This window comes from Rhinopithecus roxellana, chromosome 13 (genome assembly GCF_007565055.1).
Source record: "Rhinopithecus roxellana isolate Shanxi Qingling chromosome 13, ASM756505v1, whole genome shotgun sequence".
NCBI classification, from domain to species: domain Eukaryota; kingdom Metazoa; phylum Chordata; class Mammalia; order Primates; family Cercopithecidae; genus Rhinopithecus; species Rhinopithecus roxellana.
This window is the reverse complement of record NC_044561.1, coordinates 31440989-31463161: the sequence shown is the minus strand read 5'-3', so window position 1 is coordinate 31463161 and position 22173 is coordinate 31440989. Positions and strand designations below refer to the sequence as shown.

The 22173-nt window shown below is 40.5% G+C and overlaps 1 protein-coding gene across 2 annotated transcripts in view; it reads left to right on the top strand.

The window, feature by feature from the left end:
* The window catches only part of LOC104663649 (MAP3K7 C-terminal-like protein), a 72597-nt gene that overhangs the window by 17400 nt on the left and 33024 nt on the right, over positions 1 to 22173 (top strand). Inside the window, exons 1-3 of one of the 2 annotated variants that reach the window (XM_030915876.1) lie at positions 9962 to 9986; positions 10114 to 10242; positions 12621 to 12729. In XM_030915876.1, coding sequence (XP_030771736.1) covers positions 12660 to 12729 — 70 coding nt within the window. In that variant the 5' untranslated portion in view covers positions 9962 to 9986; positions 10114 to 10242; positions 12621 to 12659. Of the gene's footprint in view, positions 1 to 9961; positions 9987 to 10113; positions 10243 to 12620; positions 12730 to 22173 lie in introns of those variants that run through there. The other variant, XM_010364927.2, reaches the window with a different exon arrangement.

The following is a 22173-nucleotide window of genomic DNA, read 5'->3' as shown; positions in this document are numbered from 1 at the left end:
TAGTGAGCTGTGATTGTGCCACTGCACTTCAGCCTGGGCAACAGAGTCAGACCTTGTATCAAAAAATATATATATTTTATATTTTTATATTTATATATATGTATTTTTATATATATAATTTTTTGGGGGCAAATCATTGAAACTTTATAAGTCTCAGTTAGTTCCTGTGTAAAGTCAGTAGCTATCATATATATATGAGGAATAATGCCTTCCCTACCCAACTTCATTCATGAGCCCCTATTGCAGGCTTCACCTGTTCAAGTACTACCCATTATCTATGGTAAGGGAAATGGCACTCACGTTTGGGCAATGACTGTCCTACCTGGGAATTCTGAGGGAAAAGGTCTTCTCTTCATGGGTTTGTAAAGCTGGTAGGACATAAATGTAGGCAGCTGGTGGCCAACTCATGGAAAAACTCCATCTGAGAATGAAGCTAATGTAAAGAAAGCTGACCATGAAGTGGAGTAAGTTAGTTCCCTATCGCTATCAGTTGTGCCTTTGGGTAAATCAATGTCTAAAGAAAATAGGCCCCTGGATTTCCTAGTTTTGTGAACCAATAATTACCTGTTGGCATTCAAGCTAATGTTAAGTTGGTTCTTGACTCCTGCAAATAAAAGAATATAGGTTCATTCAGAGTTAAACTTCTTTTTTCTTTTCTCACATTCACATGGGAGGTTTGTTGGCATTTGGTCCTTTCTTGCAGTAGGAGGATTTCCAAGTAAAGACATAAACCGAAAAGGTAGTGAACCAGATCTTTAATGAGCCATGCAGTTCAGTATTTGGGATTTTTAGAAATACTTCAATGAGTTTCCTTTATAATTTCAGTAAATATATGACCTTAACACTGAAGCTTATTTAAGAAATGTCTGAAGCGTACTTAGGCTACATCTTGTAGGCCTTCTGATTTTAAGAGGCTTGTGTTCATGGGTAAATGTAGCTGTGGTTGGGGAAAAAAAGAGAGACCAACATTTACGAACACCAGGCACTCAGCACTTTCCTCACAATGTGTTCTTGCTGCATGAAGACCAAGGATGTCACAGACACCAGTCAAATTTGAGTTGCAAAGCAGGCCACAGAGGGAAAGTCCTACAAGGACTCAGTCATCAGCATGGGGAGGAGGAACTCAAACCAAATGTACACTACAGAATGTGTCCCATGTTCACGTTTGTGCACCTGTTTTGTTTCTGGAAAGTGCTCCCTCATGTTAAATTTATGTAGTTGAGTTGTAAAACAGGAAATTTTCCTTGACCCCTTAGCGGGACTTGTGAAAGGGGTGGCTTGTTTACTTAGCCCACAGCACTGAACCCCTCATGGGACAGGGAGCATGCAGGTAAGTGGGTACAGGGGCCAGGATGAGTGCTTCTGGGTGTCAGCAGGAGCAGAATTTTGTGCGGCCCTGTGGCAGCATCTGGGGGGGGTACCCATGACCCCTGGAGCCCTAGAGGGCATGTCTTACACTGCAGTCTTAGCTTTGCTGTGCACGGATGACTTAAGTGTTTAACAGCTCAATGTGACAGCCCTCTGTATCCTGAGCTCTCATTCAGTGTTCAGGAAGAATCAGGTTGTATGAACGAATTGAAGATGATAAATGTGGGTGATTTCCTTGCCATTGAAACTGGCTCTTAGTGGAATAGAGAGCTGGAAAGGGGATGGAGTGGGAAGGTGGTCTTCCCCCGGAGTTTGGCCATCCACTGCTGAACTCTTCTTCGAGGTCCCACCATCAAGCCGTCCCTCTTAAGTTAAGCTGCTTTTCACTGACATCCAGCTGCTTCTTCTTTTCTCTACCTCTCTGCCACTCTGCTGCCAGCGGAAGCTGGGGTTTTTCTGGGTACAGGATGGGGTACAGGGCAGGCCAGGGTGATTTTGGAAAAGGCAACATTCGAGTGGGAAAAGAGGAATGCATGTTCTTACTTTGGGCCATGGGTCCAGGCTTGAGGGTGGGACCCTCACTAGGGACTGCCCTCTTCTACCCAGTATTTTCCTGCCTCCTGTCCTTATCAATTGTATTTTAAATTGGTCACTTCATTTGAATTTAAATTATAAAATTGGTTTATAAGAGCTTTGTAGATTTGATTTTATAAGAGTTTTATAAAAAGATTATATATAGTTTTATGCTTATACTTAAGTAATGTTATTTTCAAAATGAAGTCAATACTGGAGAATATTTTATCTTTTTTTTTTTGTTCTTTTTTTTGAAATAGAGTTTTGCTCTTGTCGCCCAGGCTGGAGTCAATGGCGTGATCTTGACTCACTGCAACCTCTGCCTCCCAGGTACAAGCGATTCCCCTGCCTCAGCCTCTGGAGCAGCTGGGATTACAGGTGCCCACCACCATGCCTGGCTAGTTTTGTATATTTTTAATAGAGACGAGGTTTCACCATGTTGGCCAGGCTGGTCTCAAATTCCTGACCTCAGGTGATCCACCTGCCTTGGCCTCTCAAAGTCCTGGGATTACAGGTGTGAGCCACTGCACCCGACCAATCTTTTAAATAAATGTTATTCACTGTCTTTGAAGTAGTCATGCAAAAATAAAAATACAAAAAATTAGTCACATCTGAATCTGACCAAGTTTCTAGATACAATGGCTAATTTATGATGGACAAAGATAACAGAGAAGCATATTAAAAAACGATATGGAGGTGCAACTTTGGGAACTCTATAGTTTCTTTAACAAATAAATTTGCAAAAAAAGAGGGAGGAAGAGTAATTATAGATTTATAAATATAAAAACTTAGCAGTCCATCATGTGTCAAGACTTTGGATCTTGATTAAACATTTAACAATTAATGGAGAAAACAATTGAAAATGTTTGTGATAAAACTGGAGGTTTGAATGCTGTCTGATGATGGGTAACGTTGGGGAATTATTGTGGTGGTGGTGGTTGGTGTGATGGTGCTATTTGGTTGTGTTAAAGCAGAGAGTGCCCTTCCTTTTTGGGGTGCACACTGGGATATTTACAGATGATGAGAAATTTATGTTTTCCTTAGGATGACATTAAGAAGGTAAAGTAAATCTATCTATACTATAATAACAAGCTTTAAAATTTGGTACTGTTAGTCTTTCTAAGTTATATTCTTGGAAAAGATATAAATACTAAAATATAAGATAAATGTTATTTTCTCATACAGTCAAAAATATTAAAGGAAATTTATTCGTTCTCCAAGAGTCTGCTGTCTAGGTATTTATAGAAAAAGGAACACAAGCCAGGAGCAGTGGCTCACACCTATAATCCCAGCACTTTGGGAGGCTGAGGTGGGTGGATCATGAGGTCAGGAGTTCAAGACCCACCTGGCAAAGGTGGTGAAACCCCATCTCTACTAAAAAATACAAAACTTAGCCGGGTGTGGTGGCGGGCACCTGTAATCCCAGCTACTTAGGAGGCTGAGGCAGGAGAATCACTTGAACCTGGGAGGCGGAAGTTGCGGTGAGCCAATATTGCACCACTGCACTCTAGCCCGGGCAATAGAGCGAGACTCCGTCTCAAACAAACAAACAAACAAACAAACACATATGTCACATTTAATTAACTTTAAATGGTAAACTCAAATAGTATAAAACCATTTAAGTTTTTATGAATAAAATATTTAGATAAAAGATTAACCCATTAGATAAATAGATAGCTAAGTCAAGTTAAAAAGGCAAAACAGTGGCTACACACACATCACGTTATCCCCATCTGGGGAAACCCTGAGTTAGTCCATGCTTGCTTGCTGGCTATACAAATCAAGGGTCCAAAAACTCTGGGCATCAGGTAAAATCTGTCTCACAGCCTGTTGTGGTATGGCCCAGGAGCTAAGAATGGTTTTAATATTTTAAAATATTTGACAAATTTCGAAAGGAGAATAATCTTCGGCGACATTTGGAAATCATATGAAATTCTAATATCAGTGTCTGTAGTTTTACTGGAATACAGCTATGCACATTTATTTACTGTTTTTGTAAATAAAGTTTTATTGGAGTCATCCATCATTTGCATATTGTCTATGGCTAGTTTCAACTTAGAACAGCAGAGATGAGTAATTGTAACAGAAAGTGTATGACCTGAAAAACCTAAAATATTTATCTCCTGGCCCTCTCCAAAAACGTTTGTTAACCTTGATGAAAAAACTGAGTCCTGGAGGTATGAAGTGTCTGATCTAAACTTCCACAGCTTTTGAAGGCAGCATCACCATGCAAACCTAGGTCTTCTAAATCTAGGTACCCTTTGGGTGTGGTTTTTTCCCTATGTTTTTGCCCCTTGAAAAAATGATTTCTATTTACATAGTGCCTGTTTTATTTCTGGCATTGTTGCACATACTTGTATTACTCTTTTAATTGTCATAACAACCGGTAAGACAGGTACTATAATTATCCCCCATTTTATATGTGGGGAAGTTGTGGCATATAATTTATTAAGGAATTTAACCAAAGTCCTATATGAGTAAGAGACAGAGCTGGGTTGGAGACCCAGGTGGCCTGACTTAAATGTTGCACACTGCTCTGTCTCCTTCAGTAAGGGAACCACAAAGCTAGTGAAAGAGAAACCATTGAGTGGTTCAGTGGTTCTAACCCCTGTCATTCCTCTCTTGAGCTTTGGGGGCACAATGATACAGAGTTGATCATTCTGCTATCTTAAGCCTAAAGTGAACTTGGATTAGGAAAAGTGGCTCCCAGTTACCCTTAAAATCAAAGACTGTGACAGTATATGATCAGAAATCCTTACACTAGAAACATACAATTTTTATTTGTCAATTAAAATAAAAAGAAGTTCCCAGGGGAGGTGCTGTCTTGTTTTTGTCATTGAGCCTTGATCCTTGCTTTGTGGTTTTTCATTGCATTGCCCTACAAGAAGGTTTGAGAAGGAGTAACAACATTACTGCAAGTTAGCACTGCAAGAAGGCTTCTTTGGGAACCTGGGAAACCTCACCTGACATTTCGCTGGGGTCAGGAGCAGAGGAAGAGGTCCTCCAAAGAACAACGGCACAAGACTAGCTCACAATATGCAATAGGTCCCTGTGGCACTTTCTCACCGTGGCCTGCACATGCAGTCTCATGAACCAGTTGGAAGAGGTGTTTATTCACTGGTTTTTTTCCAAACAGATTTATCAGTGCTTTGTAGAAAAGCAGGGTTAATACATAATTTTGGGACTTTTGCTTTACTAACCGAGAAATCTGACAAAATTTTTCTATGGGGATGGAGTTGGGAAGAATGAATTAAAGAAAGTGGCAGCAAAAGAAGAGTTACTTTTCTCCCAGAAGAGTCTGCCCGTGCCATACGGCACTGTGCAGGGAGCTGCGCCTTGGCTGTCTGATGGACGTTCAATCAGGATAAGGCTGTCCACTGGATGGTTCAATCAGGATAAGGCTGTCCACTGGATGTTCAATCAGGATAAGGCTGTCCACTGGATGTTCAATCAGGATAAGGCTGTCCACTGGATGGTTCAATCAGGATAAGGCTGTCCACTGGATGTTCAATCAGGATAAGGCTGTCCACTGGATGTTCAATCAGGATAAGGCTGTCCACTGGATGTTCAATCAGGATAAGGCTGTCCACTGGATGTTCAATCAGAAGGGGTCGGCAAATTATAGTCTGCAGGCCAAATGCAGGCTGCTCTCTCTTTGTAAATAAAGTGTTTTTGGAACACAGCCATGTACATTTGTTTCCTATTTTTGTCAATAAAGTCAGAGCCCATCCGTTCCTATACATGTTGTCTATGGCTGCCTTTATGCTACAGAGGCAGAGATGAGTAGTTGTGACAGAGATCCTTAAGACCTCACAAGTGTAAAATATTTCTTTCTTTTTTTCTTTTTCTTTTTTTTTTGAGATGGAGTTTTGCTCTTGTTGCCCTGGCTGGAGTACAATGGTGCGGTCTCGGCTCACTCCAACCTCCACCTCCCGGGTTCAAGTGATTCTCCTGCCTCAGCCTCCGGAGTAGCTGGGATTACAGGTGCCTGCTACCATGCCTGGATAATTTTTGTATTTTTAGTAGAGATGGGGTCTTACCATGTTGGCCAGGCTGGTCTCAAATTCCTGACCTTAGGTGATCCCGCCTTGGCCTCCCAAAATGCTGGGGTTACAGATGTGAGCCACCACACCTGGCTCACAAGTGTAAAATATTTCTAATATGGCCCTTTAGAGAAAAATTTTGCTGACTTCTGGATATAATGGAAGACTGATTTGCCATCATGGAATATTTCTTTGTTGGAGACTACCGGATGCATATGTCACATAGCAATACAGAGCTGACTTTAAAATGTTGGGGAAAATGTCTTCTCAACTATTCTCTAAATGCTGTGAATAACCATTAAAGTTTCTTTTTTAAATTTCCAGAATGAGAGTCTACCCAGACTACTGAGTCACTATGGCAAAGCCTGGGAATGGGTATTTTTTAAAGGCACCTAGTAATCAGGTACTTTGGAGAAACACTAGCCTGGAACGTACCAAGCCTTCACAACATACATATTGAGTTGTACTGAGAAATCGGTATTATATAATTGTGACAATGGTCTATGGTAGGAGTGTATTATTGATCATAATTCAGAAGCAAGGCTAGAGCTCAGTATGTGAAAAACTCCTTGAATATTATTGAAAATAACTTTCCAAATAACTGTAAAAACACATTTGTTGCTGAAAAGAATAAAATAAAAATTATACATTATTGCCACCCCCAATAAACATACTGTTAATCTGTTTATCTATTGATGCAGAAACACATCCTTTCTGGATTGAATTTATATAATTCTATTAAATTCTTAAAATACCATGTAGTTATTTTGGGTTTCAGTTATGGGAAGGGATTTCACTTGGATTTCAGATTTGTTACTCTCTTGAAAGTGTTTGGATAAAGAGCCAAGAAACACATCGTTGCTCATATGGGAACAGAGGAGCTGGTAAATATTAATTGTGACTGTGAAAACCTTGAATTTATGTTATCAGATTCAGAAAGAGAACATTTAGACAATTTAGACATATTCTTTTTGTTCCTTTCTCATTGTTGTCAAATTATCTTTTAATGAAATCTTTGTCTTTGTAGCCCTTTACCAACTGGACATCTACCACACCTCTCTTAATGTCATTTTTAATGTCATGAGGATGTAGCTGTCAATGCTGCAGCTCACACAGTGGGCAATCCCAAGGTTCACTGTAATGATTCCAGAGAGTTCTGTGGATAAAGATCTGTGCTGTGTTGGTCAGGAGCTGTTGACAGTATCATAGAAGGCAATATTTCCATTGTGTTTAACATGTAACTGTCTCTTTCTATCTCTGTATGGTTCCTTGAGAGCCTGATGGTCAGTGCAGAAAAGGAAGGTGCTATTTCATCCTAGGTCTGTCCTTTCTGAACTGTCAGTTTCACTAGAATTCAGCCACTTCCAGTCACCGATTGCTTTGGCAATGTCAGTATCACCACAAGCTTTTCTGAAGGCAGACCCAGGGGGCCAATTTGAGAGACAGCACAGATGTGGTATCTGCTTTCCCATCAGCACACATAAGATGCAGAACTTTGATTTTCTTGGGGTGGAACTTGGGTGTCGTGATAAAGATGGCTAGTGTCAGATGAACCTGGATGCTGGACCACTGAAGAAAGTGATACTTTTGTCTCTTCCAAACAAAAGCTGAGAGTCGAACTTACTCTTAACCAAAAATTTCAATTAAAAATTTTTTTTTTTTTGAGACGGAGTCTCATTCTGTCGCCCAGGCTGGAGTGCAGTGGCGCAATCTCGGCTCACTGCAAGCTCCGCCTCCCCGGTTCATGCCGTTCTCTTGTCTCAGCCTCCCAAGTAACTGGGACTACAGGCACCCGCCACCATGCCCAACTAATTTTTTGTATTTTTAGTAGAGACTGGGTTTCACCATGTTAGCTAGGATGGTCTCGATCTCCTGACCTTGTGATCTGCCCGCCTCGGCCTCCCAAAGTGCTGGGATTACAGGCGTGAGCCACCACGCCCGGCCAATTAAATCTTTGATATAGAGTGCATCCTGGTGTAGTGGAAGCAGCTTGAACTAATAATTAGAAAATCTGGATCGTATCTGGGTTCTTAATTCTATTATGGTCATTCATCCTCAACCCTGTTATTTGAATTGTCTGCGCCTCAGTTTGCTCATCTGTCAAATTGGGATGGCAATACTGACCATGACTATTGTGTAGGATCTTCTGGAAGATTAAAATGAGATCGTGAATAAGAAATTCACTTTGATAAATTATAATGCATTAGTAAGTTTTATTATAACCATAAAATAATATTAAAGCAGTAATATTAATTCCTGAAAAGAATAGTCTTATATGTGAATGTTTTAATTGTCTGAGTCTATACAGCTGTATTGTTTATATATCATAACAAATTAGCCTTCCATTCATTAGATTAAGAAAACCTGCTGAGTCCTTTTACTTGTGTATTTAATACCTTTTGAGCAGTTTTAGATTTACAGAAAAAAACAGAGTGAAATGTATGGAATTCCCATGTATTTCCTCATCCCTCTAACCCCTAATTAACATCTTTGCTGCAATTAATGAACCAATATTGATACATTATTATTCACTATTAGTCCATAGTTTGCATTAGGGTTCACTCTGTGTTGTACATTCTATGGGTTTTGACAATTGTGTAATGATGTGTATCTACCATTACAGTCTCATACAGAATAGTTTCACTGCCCTAAAAATCCCCAAGCTCCACCTATTTATCCTTCCTTTTTCTCTTCCTGAATCCCTGGCAAACAATGATCTTTTTACAGTGTCCACAGTTTTGCCTTTTCTAGAATGTCATGTTGTTGGAATTATACAGCATGTAGCCTTTTAAGATTAGCTTCTTTCACTTAGTAATATGCACTTAAGATACTTCCATGTCTTTTTGTGGCTTGATAGTTTTTCTTTTTATCCCTGAATGATATTCCATTGTCAGGATATTCCAGGATTTATTTACCTGTTGAAGCAACTTGGTTGCTTCTAAGTTTTGGCAATTATGGATAAACCTGCTATAAACATCTGTATGCGGGTTTTGGGGAAATAACAAGAAGTGTGATTTGTGAGTCACGTGGTAAAAGTATGTTTGCTTTTGTAAGAAGCTGCCCAACTGTTCACTAAAGTGGGATGTAATCTTATGTTTTCATTCCCACCAGCATGGAATGAAAGTTCCTATTGCTCCACAGCCTCACCAACATTTGATGTTGTCAATATTTTGAATTTGGGTTATTCTAATAGGTGTATAGTGGTATTTCATTGTTGTCTTAGTTTGCAATTCCCTAATGACATATGATGTTGATCATCTTTTCATATGCTTACTTGCCATCTGTATATTTTCTGTAGTGAGATATCTTTCAGATCTTTTGCCCATTTTTTGATTGAGTTGTTTGTTTTTGTTGTTGAATTTTAAGAGTTCATTGTATATTTTGGATGCCAGTCCTTCGTCTGATATGTGTTTTGCAGATTTTCTTCCAGTCTGTGGCTGTCTTTGCCTTCTCCTAATATTTATTTTACTTATTTAACCTCAAAATCGCAATCCAATTATTTTTAAGTACCAATGACATCCAGGTTTACAGTTTTTAAAAAGGTTGACAAATCCTAATGCTCCATTCTTATTTACCATTGACTCCTTTTGTGGTTGGTTGCATTTGAAGAATGAATCAAGTCATCAAGCCCAACACGGGCTCAACCTCAAACCTCACATTCTTAACCAGGATCATCGCTGCTATCATCTGAGAGTCAGCTTGTGGCTTGTCCAAGTTGGCTGGGTCTGGCTGAGCTGATTGGAGCGGCCGACATTTTTGCTGACTGGAGTCATGCTATCTTTGCCAGTTTGCTGGAATAGACACAGACACTGATTGGGTCACGCTGAAGACATTCCTGTCTTGTGAAGCAAGTCTGTTTGTATTTTAAGTTTGCCAGGACTAATGAATTAAAACATTTGGACTCTCCACAACTTGCTGTTTATCAATGCCTCTGACAGGAGGAGGGTTTTCTTTTGCTCTTGCTTTTTCTAGAAACATGACAACATCCTGGCTGTTAGAGAGGCAAGGAAAGGAGAGAGGGGTTGTGGAGGGAAGCAGAAGGGAAGGGAAGGGAGGTCCCGTGGGACGCTGGGGTCTGGGGCAGAGCAGGTAGCAGCGTGCTGCCCTGACAGCTGTCTCCACTCCTCAGATTGTCAGTGGCTGCTATGCAGCAGGTGCAGCCCGGTCTCTCACTGAGTCTCTACTCCACAAAGGCAACGACTGGCCAAGGCAGTGGCTGGCTCTGGGTTACACAAGTGCAGACACTCAACTAAGTGAGGTAAGCCAACAGGTGTGAAAACTGAACTAAATGCTCGGATCACCAGCAACTTAACCAAAGCTCTGTTACAGCTTGTAGCCGAGAGAAGGAACCTGTGGTTCGTTTCCCTAGACGGTGTGATGAAAAGGCAAGTTGGTGTAGGGGCTCTTGTGGTCAATGTTGTGTGGAACTCAAAGTCTACTCAGTCTTGCCACCATCCTTTCACAGGTAGACAGGTGTTCTCCATTGAGCAGAGGGGAGGGACTCTAATTAGCTGTGTTTATTAATTCCATTTCCTGTAGCTGGAAACCATACCAGAGGACTATTTACAAAATCCTTGAGGTAAATTTCTACCTCTTGTGCTTGATTTCTTGGTGCGGGAAAGTGTTGGGAGATTTAGCCTAAAGAGGAGTGCAACTTTCCATCCTTAGATGTTATGCTAAAGTGATTCGGTGATTGTACGATGCATAACAGTAAAACTTTTCTTTTTAGCTAAAATGTTAAGGGAATTTTAATGGTTTCTTCTGCTGAATTTGAGATAATCCATGCCATTCCCTAAGTGGCTCACAAAATGCTTGATTCTAAGCAGATAAGACTGGACAGAAGAGTGGCAGAGTTAAGATAAAACAAATCCTGAATCAAATAACAGAAATTTTATATTACCCTTTTTTAAAATTAAATGTTTCATGGTACTATTTCTTTCTAACTTAGAATTACATGACATGGACAGTGGAGAGCTTTTAGGTGCATTGCTACTTGTAGTGCTAAATAAATGGGTCAAATTATGATTCTAACTAGATGATAAACAGTTGCTGGTTTTTCTCCAAAGCTATACTAGGGTTTTAATATAAGCCTGATCTTTTTTCATGTGCTGGGTAAGATGATTCCATATGTATGTATGTCTAAATATACATGTATATATATGTGCATTGGCTTTGGCTCTATAAATACTTTTAAAAACAAAATTCAGTGTTCTGGACACTATTTTTAGATAGAGGAAAGTTATGGGAAAAAGTTAGAAACCGTGCTGTGAGAAAATGTCCTGCTAAGCATTTCCCAGAATCTCTTTAAGGATGGCTAAAGAGATTATTTATACTTTGCCATTTTTAGAGATATTTCCCTTAAAATATCATTCAGGTTTTTTGGTTTACTGTCTACATGAGAAGGAAAGTAGAGGGTTTAGGGGAGGCAGGACTAAAAATAGAAAAGTTAAATATATGTTTTTAAATAACAGAGATATCATGTATTTATAACTATCTTTTCCTAGTTCCCTGTAGACATCAAATTATCAAATATCTTGGTTAAAATATATTTGGGCTAAATTCTCTGATTATAATCAGAAATATTCATGTGTTTTTGCCTATTCCATTTCATCTGCAGGATGTTTTTCTCCCTTCATTCTACCTTAGTTAATTAAATGATGATTTGATAGATGGAGTAGAATATCTATAGGATATTTTTGAGTCTTGTCTTTTGCTTTTATAGATTAAGATGTGCAACCTTAGAAATGTTTGATAGACTTACAGGTAATCAGATATTTAAAGCACATGATATTCATAATATAACAGATATTTTAAAGTGGCTTTTGGTATTCTTTATTTACTTATTTTTTTTTTAGACAAGTCTCACTCTGTTGCCCAGGCAGGAGTGCAGTGGTGTGATCTCGGTTAACTGCAACCTCTGCCTGCTGGGTTCAACCGATTTTCTTGCCTCAACCTCCCAAGTAGCTGGGATTACAGGTGTCTGCCACCACGCCCCACTAATTTTTATATTTTTAGTAGAGACGGGGTTTCCTCATGTTGGCCAAGTGGGTCTTGAACTCCTGACCTCAAGTGATCCTCCCGCCTCGGCCTCCCAAAGTGTTGGGATTACAGGCGTGAGACACCACACCCAGCGACTTTTGGTATTCTTTAAATGATTCCATGAAACTCATTCTTTACCACTCTCAGATTAATAATTCAGATTTAATTTGGGCTTTTGAACATGAAAAGCTAGTCTAATTTGAAGCCATCTGATACCTTATTAAGACTATATCTCTTTTTATCGTCCTCAGTTGAAAGTAAAATACTTTATATGACCTTAATGGGGCAGGATTGAACTGGTCAGTGTGAAAGGATTCTGAGAGAGTAAGTCAGGTAGAGATATTTCCAATATTTCATTCATTCTAGATGTATATTGCAAAAGCAATTTTTTCTTGAACCAAGAAAAAAAAAAGATTTAAATGGGGCAGGCAAATACTTGTGACGTAGAAAAAGGAAGCTCAAAACTAGGAATATCTTTAGAATAAGCAGATAATGCTTACTAAGCTTAATAACTTCACCTGTAATTTCCAAGGGCCTCTGAGTATTTAGGGGGATGATGCTGGATAAAGTGACAATGGCTCTCTCTTGCTGTCACAGCTGGAAGACCCAGGAGAAGGCGGAGGCTCAGGTGCCCACATGATCAGCACAGCCAGGGTACCTGCCGACAAGCCTGTACGCATCGCCTTTAGCCTCAATGACGCCTCAGGTATACTCTGCTCTGGAAGAAGCGTTATCTCCCTCATACCCCACCTTTCCAGCATCTTTTCCAATGCCACGCCTCTGTGGGAAATTTAAAGTTGCATGCTCATATGACCTGATGATGGGGAGTGTGATATTTCATCATGTGTTGTTAGATCGTGGCTTCCAGAAATGCCTCTAGGGATACATCTTGAATCCTTGGGTCATTTAAACTCATTTTTTTTTTTTCTCCTCCTTCCTCATTCTAGCTTTCTTTTAGAATAAAATTCATTGAGCTCTAACAATTTCTAACAATAGCAAAGTGTGTTATTGTTAAAACTGCATGAGGAAACATTTATTAGGAGCTGGCAGCTGGTTAGGTAATATGAAAATATCACTGTTCCGTTTCCAGCAACATTTGCTGAAGCCTAAGTTTGAAATGCTGGTTTCTCACTGGTGCTCCCACACTTCTGGCTAAATCAACAGACTTCAGCAGGAATGATGAATGGGACAGGTGAGGAGGAGCCTCTCTAAATAGTAAGGTCTGAGGTGAAACTGCCATACTTAGAGCCCTTCGTCATGGCTTCCCTCAGTGACCTCTTAACACACATATTGAATTGCACCACTTTTGAACAAAGGACCTCATGTGGCGGGAGGTCACAGTGCTGAGGAAAGGAAGGCTTGGTTCTCTTCCACTGGCGCCCACCATTGCTCTTAGCTTAATGTCATCTGTTAAAATCACATGCTTAAACAACATTACCATTTAAACTTTGGGTCTTTTGAGGACTCTCTCTCTCTCTGTGTTCCTATAACGCCCATGTAGGGATGATGCTTTAAAAAGTAATGATTGGCCAATCACGGTGGCTATCGACTGTAATCCCAACACTTTGGAAGGCCAAGGCAGGAGGATCCCTTGAGCCCAGGAATTTTGAGACCAGCCTGGGCAACACAGGGAGACCTCATCTCTATTTTAAAAAAGTAATAATTGAAAAGGGACATGATCACTCCAAAGTAATGCAAAGTAAGGAGCTCTGTGAAATCTGATGTCACACAACCATTGCAGGCTTGGGGTTACTATGCCAGGCGACACATTTAACCTGGAGTTTCCTAGACTGTTAGCCTCCAATGGAGATGTATTCCATAGTAGGAAGAGGTGAAGGCTTGACTCTTCATAATCTATTTTTCTAAACCTCTTCCCATGATCTGCCGTTATACTGTGTCCTCACTCAGGGTCACTCTGAAAGACAGTGGTAAGAAGAAATCCTCCCAACAGGCAAATCAATCCACCCCAACATAGAAATGACAACTGCCATTAACTATACTTCTCTGTCATAATAAGCATTCACCTATATTATCTCTGATCCTTAAAACAACCATGCGGCCTGGCACGGTGGCTCATGCCTATAATCCCAGCACTTTGGGAGGTCGAGGCGGGTGGATCACGAGGTCAGGAGATCGAGACCATCCTGGCTAACACGGTGAAACCCTGTCTCTACTAAAACTACAAAAAAAATTAGCTGGGCATGGTGGCTGGCACCTGTAGTCCCAGCTACTTGGGAAGCTGAGGCAGGAGAATGGTGTGAACCTGGGAGGTGGAGCTTGCAGTGAGCAGAGATTGTGCCACTGCACTCCAGCTTGGGTGACAGAGCAGGACTTCGTCTCAAAAAAAAAAAAAAAAAACTTGCAACATAGGCATTGGTATTAGTATTCCTTATGTACAGAGACAGAGATTGCCACCCAGAGACCACACTGTAAGTAATGGAGTTATGTTCTGAACTCAGGGCCCTAGGCTTGCAGTCTGAACTTTCTCTGTTTTTCCAAGCTGCTTCTCTAAAAGGAAAAATGAAAGTCCTTTCTGTTTTTATGTATTTCATAAATGCAAGATTTCAAGGAATAGTCAGCGCTTTTCGTGACATCTTGAGTGGCTAGTTCTCAAGACACACACATGCAAACCCAAAATCCAGAGGGAAAGAAAATGTATAATTTCCTTTCTTTTTCGGTCATGCTGCATGTGAGCAGAACGAGCCCTGTTACAATCAAAAGCCTCACAAAGAAAATTTCAGTATATAAAGCTTATTTATCTCAAGCAGTATTATTACATTATAATTTTGGACCAAATGTACTGTTCCCTTGTCAACATCGTAACAAAATTTAATTTATTTACAGAAAAGAGCCGTGGAGAGGTGAAATCTCCATCTTTGGTTTGCCTGAATAACCTCTATCTTGAAGTACAAGATGTACAACTTGCAATTAATTTGTCACCATTGTTTGAACTCTCTTGGTCTCTGACTAGGAGCTCGCAGATGTTTCTCATCCATCAATTTATATTGGTTTGTTCCAGTCTCTTTCTCTTTTCTTTCAAATGACTCCAGAATGCCCACTTTCAAAATTCATGGTTTTTAATAGGTAGCCTCCAAAAGGGATTATAATTTATTTTAAATAATTCCTACCCTCAAGCCCCACCAAAAGATGCTTATGAAAACTCCCCAAATTAAGTATTTTAATCTTATGGTCAGTGTGTCCCCATATCTCTAGAAAGGGCAACTACCTGGAGAACCTAGGGCAGGAGCTGAGGTTCAGTGTTTCTCAACCTTGCCTGATTAAAAGCACTCATTGAAAACACATGTTCTAAGGCCCCCACTCCTATATATTCTGATTCAGGAGACCCATTATTGTTGTAAGAAGGAAAAGAAACCACCCTCCTATGTTTTATGCATATCACAAATGCAAGATTTCAAAGAATAGTCAGGGCCCAGGACTCTGTATTTTTGCACATACATGCGGCTCTGAGTGCCCAAAAAGATGCTTTGCAGATATTTGGGACACTCCCTTTGAATTCTTGAATAAGGAACATGTGGAGTGTCACACAGGAAAACACTTGCCATCAAGCGAGCTGTGCATGCCTTTTGAATTCCAGTGCATGTGGCCTGCAGACCACACATTTAGGGGGAAACAAAGGAAAATCCCCTAGACTTTCATAGTAAATGAGGGCACTAGGTGGACTTTTTGGGAGTAATTCTATATTGTTGGATTTATTGTTGATGAATAAGCAGAGTCCATGAGAAAAGGAGACATCTTTGCTTGTGAATATTGACATGTTCATTTCTTTCTTTTCTTTCTTTCTTTTTTTTTTTTTTTTGTTTTTGAGAGAGAGTCTCTTTCTGTCGCCCAGGCTGGCGTGCAGTGGTGTGATATTGGCTCACTGTGACCTCCGCCTCCCTGAGATGATTCTCCTGCCTCAGCCTCCCAAGTAGCTGGGATTACACGCACCCGCCACCACACCTGCCTAATTTTTGTATTTTTAGTAGAGACGGGGTTTCACCACATTGGCCAGGCTGGTCTCGAACTCCTGACCTCAGTCGATCTGCCCACCTCAGCCTCCCAAAGTGCTGGGATTATAGGCATGAACCACTGCGCCCGGCCCGACATGTTGATTTCTGATCAGCCTAGTCTAGTGCTCATTTCATCTGGTCATTTCAGGACTATATATTCCTGAGATGATTTAGTGTAGAGGTTAAGGACATAGGCTTTACAGCCAGAGAGGCGTGATTTCTAGACCTACCTCCAACACTATTTGTATGATCATTCCACCTTGCTGAAATTCAGTTTCCTATAAGATGCGAATAGTAGTATTAATTCACAGGGTTGTAATAAGAAGCCAATGACACCTTATAGGTAAGGTATTTAGCAGAGTGCTTGATACAAATTAAGCATTCAACTTATCCCTGAAATTATAACTGACTGTGGAGTATCAAGGGAAATGTAAACCACTGAGCAGTTGTGTCTCACCTACATCTCACACTTCTACTTGACGTCAAAGTAGATTTTATAGCATTATTGACTGGCAGTTATTTGGGGACTAGTTATGCAGTTAGTAGATTGTTCATATCCTATTTTTCCTCTGGTCAACTAGCTGAATTTATTTGGTTTCAGTGTTTCCAGCACTCTGCCAAAGGTGAGTGGGATGTGCAAAAGAGAACAGCATGACCTCCCATGGGCTTTGTAAGGCAAAGATGTTTGGAGAAAAGTCTGTGTCACCCAGAGCAGTTAGTAACAGCTTCTTGGAAGAGGTGATAGTCAAACTGGGCTTGAGGGCAGGTGGAGTATAGAGGAGCAGTACAGGACAGATGCCATTCCTGGGTACTAGATACAAAAAAGGGGGCTACATATCTTGTAACCAGTTTTCTTTCTTTTCCCTCTAAACAGAAAGCAGGAGCAAAACTTAAGAGTCAGGAAGAACATGGTGTGTTCAAAAAAGACTAAAACTAGTCGTTTGGAGCAGAGGTCTGAACTGTGGAAGAGTAACATGTCTACCTGCCCTGCTTGAGCCGGGCATTGTTTTAGATACTTACATAGGGTACCTGTTTAGATAGCAATAGACTAGGGTTGCCAAGTCAATCTTCAAAGTTCAGCAAAAGGGTTTGGACTTGATCAAAAGCGATGAAATGTCAAAAGTCCTTAGAAAAGGGAATAATATGATGAAAATGGTAAAAGTTTGGTGGAATAGTCCGGAATGTGGAGAGATGGGAGAATAGAAGAGGCTTTTTATAATGGTACCAAGTGATGAGAGCCTGCATTAGATAAGGTAATGGGATGACTGAATTCAGAGTCCATTTTGAAAGAAGGGTTGAAAGGACTTGGTGACAGACTGGCCCTGGTAGATGAGGAGTTGGTCATTGTTCAGTGATAGCAGAATGAGCCATAAGACTTTGAATAGAACATGGACCTCCAGGGGTCCTTAAATAAAGGAAGCAAGGTTTTGGAGCACGAATATATATATATATGGCTAGTCAAGTATATATATATATATATATTATATATATATATATTATATATATATTATATATATATATATTATATATATATATTATATATATATATATTATATATATATATATTATATATATATATATATATTACTTTTTAAAGTAATACTTAGCTAATGGTAATTTCCAGAGGCAGTGATGCCTGGCTTTAATGAACTAATGATGTTAATGATAATCAATATTATTTCTAAACTGGGAAAACTTCAAAGGGTTAAAACTTCCTAAACTGGAAACTTCATGGAATTAATTTTCTTAATAGAAAAAAGTGCAGAAGAAAAATATGAATCCTACCTCTTGGGTTATTCAAGAGTCACTGGCCCTTCTCCAGGTAGAGGAAATTTAGAGTTGGACAGACATTAGGATTTCATGTTAATTATTTGAGACTTTTCTTCATCTTCAGCTAAGCTAAAATCTGTCATGCTCCTTGTAAATTTAGACCTTGACTTTGGAATTCTCTGTCTTTTGCACTTTTTAGAGCAGTTTTTTGTTTTATTTAGAAAGAGTCAAGAATACTACTATCAGCTCAAGCTGGTAGCTTTTAATATTTTGTTTTTAAAATTCTTTCTGGCCAGGCACGGTGGCTCATGCCTATAATCCCAACACTTTGGGAAGCTGAGCCAGGAGGATCACTTGAGGCCAGGCAAGACCTGCCTGGGCAACATAATGAGACCTATCTCTGTAAAAAAATAAAAAAATAAGCCGGGCGTGGTGGTGCATGTCTGCAGTCCCAACTACCGGGGCACTTGCTTGAGTCTGGGGGATTGAGGCTGCAATGAGCCATGATTACACCACTGCACTCCAGCCTGGGTGACAGAGCAAGACCCTATCTCAAAAACAATTCTTTCAAGCTATTAGAAATTTTTTATATCTGGATATGAATTAATTGTATGACATTTAGTGTTTTTTTTTTTTTTTTTTTTTTGAGACGGAGTCTCGCTCTGTCACCCAGGCTGGAGTGCAGCGGCCGGATCTCGGCTCACTGCAAGCTCCGCCTCCCGGGTTCACACCATTCTCCTGCCTCAGCCTCCTGAGTTGCTGGGACTACAGGCGCCTGCCACCACGCCTGGCTATTTTTTTTTTTTTTTTTTTTTTTTGGTACTTTTTAGTAGAGACAGGATTTCACCGTGTTAGCCAGGATGGTCTCGATCTCCTGACCTCGTGATCCACCTGTCTTGGCCTCCCAAAGTGCTGGGGTTACAGGCTTGAGCCACCACGCCTGGCCTTTTTTTTTTTTTTTTTTAAATCCAGAACCTATACCATTGGTATCTCTTTTAAATAATATAATTTTCTCCTCAAATATCAGGATGTTTTGTATGGTAGGGAGAATTACATGGAGTAGTTGCAATAGCTACCTTTGAATCTAATGCAACAAGTTGGGTGTTATGTGAAATCTTTTTGTGTACACTTCTGAAACTGGCTCTCAGCAAAATTGCGGTGCAGGTGAAGTGTCTTTTTATTTATCATTATTTTTTAAGGCTAGTCAAGTAAAGCACTGGGAGAAAAGAAGGAACAAAGACATCGGTAGCTGGTTGTGATTAATTAGTTGTAAACACCATTGTACTCGGACCAGCCACAAAGTGTCTTTTGTCGCTGTCCTCTTCCTTCAACCTTTTCCACCTTCAGTATTATTCTCCTTGTCCTCCTCAGGATCCGAAGGGTTTCTAGTAATCTCTTCTCTCCATACTTTTAATCATTGTTCTCTGGAATGACTCTAGAAAACCTCATCCACACTAAGCTATAAATGAATATTGAGTTTATCATTTTCTCCTCTCTCCTTTTTTTTTTGAGATGGAGTCTCACTCTGTCACCCAGGCTGGAGTGCAGTGGTGTGATCTTGGCTCACGGCAACCTTCACCTCCTGGGTTCAAGCCACTCTCCTGCCTCAGCCTCCTGAGTAGCTGGGATTACAGGCGCCTGCTACCACGCCCAGCTAATTTTTGTGTTTTTAATAGAGATGGGGTTTCCCCATGTTGACCAGTCTGGTCTCAAACTCCTGACCTCAGGTGACCGCCCGCCTTGGCCTTCCAAAGTGCTGGGCTTACAGGCGTGAGCCACCACGCCCAGGCCCCCTCTCTGGCCTTTTTTTTTTTTCATATTCACAGGGAACTCTGTAGGAGTCAAGGGGTAAAGTTCCCACTAGGATTTTGGACACCAGGAACCAGGAATTTGCAGGAAACGGCGGCTCAGACAGTCATTATGAGCTCTCTCGAATCACCTTGTGTCCCAACATGAGCTTACATTTAAAGCTGTCTCAGCATGCAGTGACAACATTCAGTCAAAAGTGCCTTAAGGGCAGGGTGGAAGGTGGGTGTCTCCTATATTTACATTTCCGATGGCGCGCAGAGTTGAGAACTATAGTAGAAACGTAATTATCAAACACTTATGAAATCAGTAATGCACTAGCTGTAACCATTTGGGGTTCATTATCCTGGTGTCTGATGAAAAGTCTGAGATACTATGGGATTTATTGGTTGGAATGTATTACTTAAAGTTGTGAAGAAAGGCCAGAAAGGAGGTGAGTGTTTATTGAATACTTAGGAGTAGTGCTTTCACTGGCATCTTCTCATCAATTTAATATTGGCTGCAACCCCACAGGAAGGTGCTATTCCACTCATTTTCACAGAAGTGGAAATAAATGTTTGCTAAGTGAGATGAAGTGACTTACTTCAAATCATGCAATTAATAAATAGAAGGAGGGTTCAAAGCCAGGTCCTCAGGACTGTTACTTCACTGCCCATTTAGGGGCAGAGTTCATGTTATGAGAGAAAGCTCAAAGCTTCCTGACAACAAATAGCCTCCCAAAGGCCATGGGGTTGATGGAGGAAGGTTACTTCTGGTATGTTGTGGTAGGAGAGAAGAAAAAAAGGAGTAAATTTTATTTGGTGGTGTGCTGAAGGATAAATATACTTCCAGTAGGCTCTTGTTTGTTTGCTTATTTATTTCTTTATTTAGGCACGGTCTTAATCTGTTGCCCAGGCTGGAGTGCAGTGGTGCAGTCTTGGCTCACTGCAGCCTCAACCTCCTGGTCTCAAACTATCCTCCCACTTCAGCCTCCCAAGTAGCTAGGACTACGGGCATGCACCACGATACCCAGTTTCTTGTTTATTTTTTGTCGAGACAGTATCTCCCTATGTTGCTCAGGCTAGGCTTGGACTCCTGAGTTCAAGCAATCCACTCATGTCCGCCTCCCAAAGTGCTGAGATTACAGGCATAAGCCACTGAACCTGGCCCCGATAAGCTCTTCTTGAGGCAGGTGCTTTTCAGACAGTGAGTATGTTATAACCTAAGCCAGTCAAAATATTCTAACAACAGGATAAATCAATGACATTCACAAAATGATAGCTACAATAATTGTGAATAGGTGTTTCCAAGAAACATAAAATTAGTCCTTGGCTGGGCGCGGTGGCTCACACTTGTAATCCCAGCACTTTGGGAGGCGGAGGTGGGGGGATCACGAGGTCAGGAGATGGAGACCATCCTGGCTAACATGGTGAAACCCCATCTCTACTAAAAATACAAAAAATTAGCTGGGCATGGTGGCAGGTGCCTGTAGTCCCAGCTACTTGGGAGGCTGAGGCAGGAGGATCGCTTGAACCCGGGAGGCAGAGGTTGCAGTGAGCCGAGATTGCATCACTGCACTCCAGCCTGGGTGACAGAGTGAGACTCTGTCTCAAAAAAAAAAAAAAAAAGAAATTGTCCTTAACTAAATCAAGTCTCTTTTTGCTAAGCAAAACCAGTTTACTGACGCATGGTCTTATTAGTCTGACAATTTTAGGTAGTGGTTAAGATACCATCATGTTTATTAACTTATAAAGAACTGAAAATCTGCTTTGCCATACCAAATCTCTACCTTTATCCATATCTGCGTTAATATTCACATTCATCTCTGTAGCTATACTTGTAATTTTATGGGTCCTGAAAATCCGATGTATATTAAAGAATTCACATCTCTAGCGTTTAATAAGCAGGAAGCAAAGTTTTAAAAAGCTTTTGATGTGTCTTAAAACTATGTGATACTCTAACAAGGACTTAGGTATCTAGAAATTAAATTTTTTGGATATATTAGGAATGTGCATTGGTTACCTTTTGTCACATAATTTATTCCTAAAAATAAAATACTAATTTATATTTAGATTTAAAATGACAGTACTCAAAGACCTTTCATGCATAAATTTTTTTTTTACAGTCTTTCATATGAAAAGTGTTTGTAAGTAAATTCTTTTTTTTTTGAGACAAGGTCTTACTCTGTCACTCAGGCTCCAGTGTAATAGCATGACCTCTGCTCACTGCATCCTTCACCTCCCATTCTCAAGCAATCGTCCTGCCTCAGCCTCTCAAGTAGCTGGGACTTCAGGTGTGTGCCACCATGCCTGGCTAATTGTTTTGTATTTTTTACAGAGATGGCGTTTTGCCGTGTTATCTAGGCTGGTCTCAAACTCCTGAACTGAAGCGATCCTCTCACCTCAGCCTCCTAAAGTGCTGGAATTACAGGCATGAGCCACTGTGCCTGGACAGGAGATCCTTAAATTCAGATTTAAATGAAGAGAGTAAATCCGCAAGACCTGAGGTTATAGCTGCATCAGGGAAATCTCCCTTAAGTGGCAGAGGGAGAACTCAGTAATTAGAGTCAGTGACCTTAACCCTGT